We start from the raw sequence: 4,998 nt of genomic DNA, 5'->3' as shown, positions 1-4,998 counted from the left end.
GCTGAACCACCATCAGATGGCTTTAAATGAGCAACATGATCAACTGAGATCCGTTCTGCTTCAACAGTCTTAAGCAGAGCAAGAAGAAAGGAGAGGGAGCCAAAACTATCATTTATTAGAAACAACTGTTTCAAAAATGAAAAAGGACAGAAGCAGTTATAAGAGCCTAACCTCAATAGTATAGCTCGAGCGAACAAAGATAAGTTGTGGAATCCCATCTATGACATGCAGTTCTGAAATTGTAACAGCAAGCACCGGCAATAATAACACACGATTAATCTTCTCAGCACAATAAGCAGGCAAAATGACAACCAAAAAATTGAGCAAAATACATACAAAACAAAAACAAAATAGGGTTCTGCTTTCAGAGTGTCACACTGCTATATTCTCTCCTTTGGATATGTAAAGGGATTGAATCCCCTACATAGACTATTTGATTGGAGTTTCTTTTTATTGGCTCAATTTGTCTCTTTTTGTAGTATCTTTGTTAAGGATTTATCCTTCGAGTATTTTGAACTCTATCCCCTTCTCCAATAAAATTTATTCTATTTTTTTATGAAAAAAAAAATAGAATAGAAATATAGTTCAAGTAGCTAAAGCTCTTTCCTTTTTGATGTTTTTTCACTATTGCATGTAGCAACAGTGGTTGAAAGAAAGATCACACACTAAATAACACAATGATGGAGATTACATACCACTTTCAAATATACTGACAGGGAGATCCTTCTGAGAATGATTGATTGAAGGGTTTAGAAGAACATAAACCGGACTTTCATTGATATCCATCAACTGTTACAGCAGAGTTTTGGATGGAACAAGCAATTAAAGTAACTTGAAGAGAATTTCAAATGAACAACAGCACAAAAATGTAAATACATGTATAAGTCTAAATCTAAATCAGGAAATTTCATATAATGGGGACCGAAGTAAGGGCTTCTGTGGCCAGCCCGCGTCAACCCATGGTTTAAGTCTCATATAACTTTCTCACACTAACTATCAATATTTCTCTGGCTTCCAAAAGATTGTGCCATCTACGCTACGCTGTCCAATAAAAATAAATAAAGCATCCACAGAGCCAGTTCCCATTCATTTAGACTGTATAGGTTTAAACTTTCAAGTCTAAACAACCTCGATATTCTAAAACCATTTTTTATAAATTAAAGCACTAACATTAGCCACAAAAGTATCTGGTACAATATTGCAAACATATCAGCACACAAATGTTACCCCAAAACCTCACACCATCTAAACACACTATTGTTTTATGGTAGGACTGCTTGACCCACCTAGCAATCATTTTCACCTGAATAACTTTTAATGGCTTCACTATTAGCTCATCTTAATCTGACTTTTTACTCAAGCTAAATTCTACTATCTCATTAATTTTCTTCAATGTAATTCTCCCATTACAACCATCTTCAATAAACAGTTATTCCTCTTCAAAGTGGATTAAAGCTGCCTGTGACTTCTTATGTCTTTAAAACCTCTTTATTTTGCTCCTTCATCAGGTGCATAACTACTTAAGTTTCCTCATGAACCTAGACCAACCCACCCATTATTCTACAATACAGTTATCCCACACAAACATGTTTAGAAAATACACATTCTCAACATGGAAATAAATTCTACATAACATTATAGCATATTAGATTCTAAAACCTCAGCAATCAGCACGAAGCAAAACATTCTCCTGTTCCACAAGCTGGAACATTAGAAAGGGAGACTGACAAAAACTAATAATAATACAAAGCAAGCTTTGATGTTATAAGTTTTGATAACGTATAAATTAAACGGGACCAATAATAATAGCAATCGGAGTATTATCCCACTAAATGTGGTCGGGTATATAGATCAAATGACACCATGTATCTTGTCATGAATCAAGTCTAATGATAGCCTATTTACTTATGAAGTACAAGTTCTAACACGGACACCACACATGGTTAATATCCAAAATATAGGACACTAAGACACCACATATATTTTTTTTATAAGATTAATCTATTACTCTTCTAAAGAACAAAGCTATGGTAATGATCACAAAAAAGAATACTGAGAGGAATCATTTATGATGCAATCCTTACATAAATAATTCTAACATAAGAGGATGGATCTTGTATTTTATATGAACTAGTTAATCCTATATGATAACAAGCCTCACAAAAAAAAATGATAAGAGGCATCATTTTGGTATTAGTCTCAAAAGTAAAAGATCTTATCTAGGGTAAGAAGTGCCAGAGAAGTGTCCAGCCAAGAGCATGTGTCAACACAGTTTCTTGGCGTATGTCCAAGACATGTCTAACAGGTGTTTGAGCCAAATATATATATATATATATATTTCTAATTGGGCACCGTTAAGAGGTGTCGTAGGCGTGTCCCAGAAGTGTGGTTGTCTGAAACCGAAACGTGTCTGACACGCCAACACAACTTTAGAGAGGTGTCCGTGCTTCATAGCTATTTATATCTAAATCTTTCTCAAGTGTTTCACCTACAATTATCATTGATATCTATCTCAAACTAGTAATAATAAAAATAAAAGGAAGCATAATGAAAATTAAAAGGGAGCACCGCACAATAATAATCAGTGCCCCATTTGTCAATTTTAATTTCTAGTCAACAATTTAGCATTAGCTGAATAAATGTCTCACAATGTAATGCACCACAGCAAAACCTGAAACAGTATTCATCTGTTCCAAACTAACATAGCAGAATGATGCCAATGACATTTTCAGGAACCTTGAACAACAATTCTAAACCAAAGATTGGCACCTTATAAATCAAAATATACACTCAAAACTTCAAACCAAAGACAAAGACTCTCTCACCTACTAGTACAACAAAATTAACAACAAGAAATGTAAAACTAAAACAATAGCATTCCTCAATGCAAACGATTCCAAAAAAGAAAGAAAAAAATAGAAAACATGCACAAGTGTGGTTAAATTAAGACACAGAACAATAAAACAAACTCACAGCTTTGTGAATATGCATGTCAGGTTCTTCTGCATCACTCCCAGTTGAATACCATCCCAATATGTAAAAGTGTGGAAAAACCTTCTTATCTGAAAAATCACCTTAAATTTTAGAAACTAAATTTGCATAAATGAAAACAATTAATCAAACAACCCCTAATCACAAAGTTATTACTTATTAGATCAATTTCATATTAAAACCTAATAAAATAAATAGTAATAACCTATGAAGCACGGATCCAGACATACACACGAAGCTAACATGTCCAAACCAGTAATAATTTGAGAAAATGAATTAATTGAACATAATCAAAATGTGTGTCATATCATTGCCCGACACGAGTGGAACATCAACGTATGGACATGGGAACACGACTTCAATCAAAAGTGTTGGTGCTACCAAGTAATAATCAAATTAAACTAAGCAAAAATAATCTAGAGGGAGATGAAAAAGGAATACTGAACAGAGCTCTTGCTTCTTCTCAAGGAAAGGACGATCAAGCGAATGAGTAGAAGGATCATAGAGAAGTTCGAAACTATTGAAGATCTCAACAGTGCGACCTTTCTGAACACCGATCACACAACCGTAAACACGCGGTGGAAGAGAAGAACCGACGGCGTCACCGCCGTTGTTAGTTGCGTTGTTGTGAGGAGCATGTGTAGGATTCATCTGAGACTTAACCCTCGTGTAATGATCGGAGATGTTTACGATGACGAGTGGATGTAGCTTGAATGTTAATCCGCTGCTCGAGGAGGAAGCCATTGGAGAGAGGATTGAGGATTTTGATGAATAATTTAGGGATTTTGTTTTTGAAGTTTTGATGATTGAAATGAATTTGAAATTAGGGTTTCAGGAAGAGGAAGAAGAACGTTGTATAATTCAGTATGAGTATGGAGTAATTCAATCTATGATCGAAATAGAAGTTTATGGTTCAAAAATTAGATGTAAAAAATGAAATGATCAATTGATATTAGATAAAAGAAAATAAATATGTCTCAATCAAATTTAAATTCGTAAAGAGGATCTTCAACTTTTAAGTATAGTTTTTGATGATTTTAAATATTTTGTTGCACAGCCCCTAGTATTAGTTCAACAAAATATTTTTCTAACTTTTTATAGTATAATTTGAATTGTTTGATTTAAAATTAATGACATAAATTGTTTATTGTGAGTGTGCTCCAAAAATAAGACCACCAAAACAATTATTTTAAGTCATCAAACATAAACCAAAATTTACATAAAAAAATGTCTCCCAAAAAATTTGTATTTAATAAAAAGGCTTTATATTTTAATATTTTAAATCTAAAATAATTAAATTTTATTTAAAATTAATATTCTTTTAACAAATATTGAATTAGTCGACTTAATTATTAATTGAAGAAAAATATCATACAAAATTAATTATATTAATTTAATTAATTAATTTTTGTTTCTTAAGTGTCTAACAAATAATTTTTATAATTAATTTAATAATTTTACTAAAATAATATTATAGGATTTAAAAACCCTTAAATTTAAATTCGCGTTAGACTTCGTTAAACTTAATCGATCTTGTTTATTATATATAAATACATGCTTCTTTAATGATATAAATTTCAGATAGCAGAATTGTAGATTATTTTTTTAATGACATAAAATTCAAATTCATTAAATTTGTGAATCAGATGTGATATATTTGAACGGAAGATTTAAAAAAAAAAGAAGTAACTTATTTTTCTTTTTTAAATTAAGAAATCTATAAAATATTTTCAAAATTATATTTAATCTATCTAATATATAAAAGTTATACGTCGTGGAAGGATAATCCACAACTCATCTTTCAAAACTTTCATCCTTTCACAAAATATTACAAAATAAACCTCTCTGCCTTTCAACACTTAAGCACAATGTTCATTCAATTATACATAAGAATTTCAACCTCCATTGTTTTTTGGTAGAACATTACATTTCATGTTTTTTTAACTCATTTTTTCCTTATCCATTTATTCACAAAAGTTTATAGAAGTCTTTAGTTTCTTCCATTTT

The 4,998-nt window shown here is 31.5% G+C and overlaps 1 protein-coding gene across 1 annotated transcript in view; it reads right to left on the bottom strand.

Annotated features, from left to right (window-relative positions):
• The window catches only part of LOC101511034 (COP9 signalosome complex subunit 6a-like), an 8,428-nt gene extending 4,548 nt beyond the window's left edge, over positions 1 to 3,880 (bottom strand). Inside the window, exons 1-5 of the mRNA XM_073369104.1 lie at positions 3,438 to 3,880; positions 2,974 to 3,062; positions 696 to 789; positions 172 to 233; positions 1 to 68 (exon numbers count right to left, since the gene is read on the bottom strand). Coding sequence (XP_073225205.1) covers positions 1 to 68; positions 172 to 233; positions 696 to 789; positions 2,974 to 3,062; positions 3,438 to 3,735 — 611 coding nt within the window. The 5' untranslated portion in view covers positions 3,736 to 3,880. The remainder of the gene's footprint in view (positions 69 to 171; positions 234 to 695; positions 790 to 2,973; positions 3,063 to 3,437) is intronic.
• Positions 3,881 to 4,998: the final 1,118 nt, after the last annotated feature.

This window comes from Cicer arietinum, chromosome 5, assembly GCF_000331145.2.
Source record: "Cicer arietinum cultivar CDC Frontier isolate Library 1 chromosome 5, Cicar.CDCFrontier_v2.0, whole genome shotgun sequence".
Lineage (NCBI taxonomy): Eukaryota > Viridiplantae > Streptophyta > Magnoliopsida > Fabales > Fabaceae > Cicer > Cicer arietinum.
This window is presented reverse-complemented; position numbering and strand designations above follow the sequence as displayed.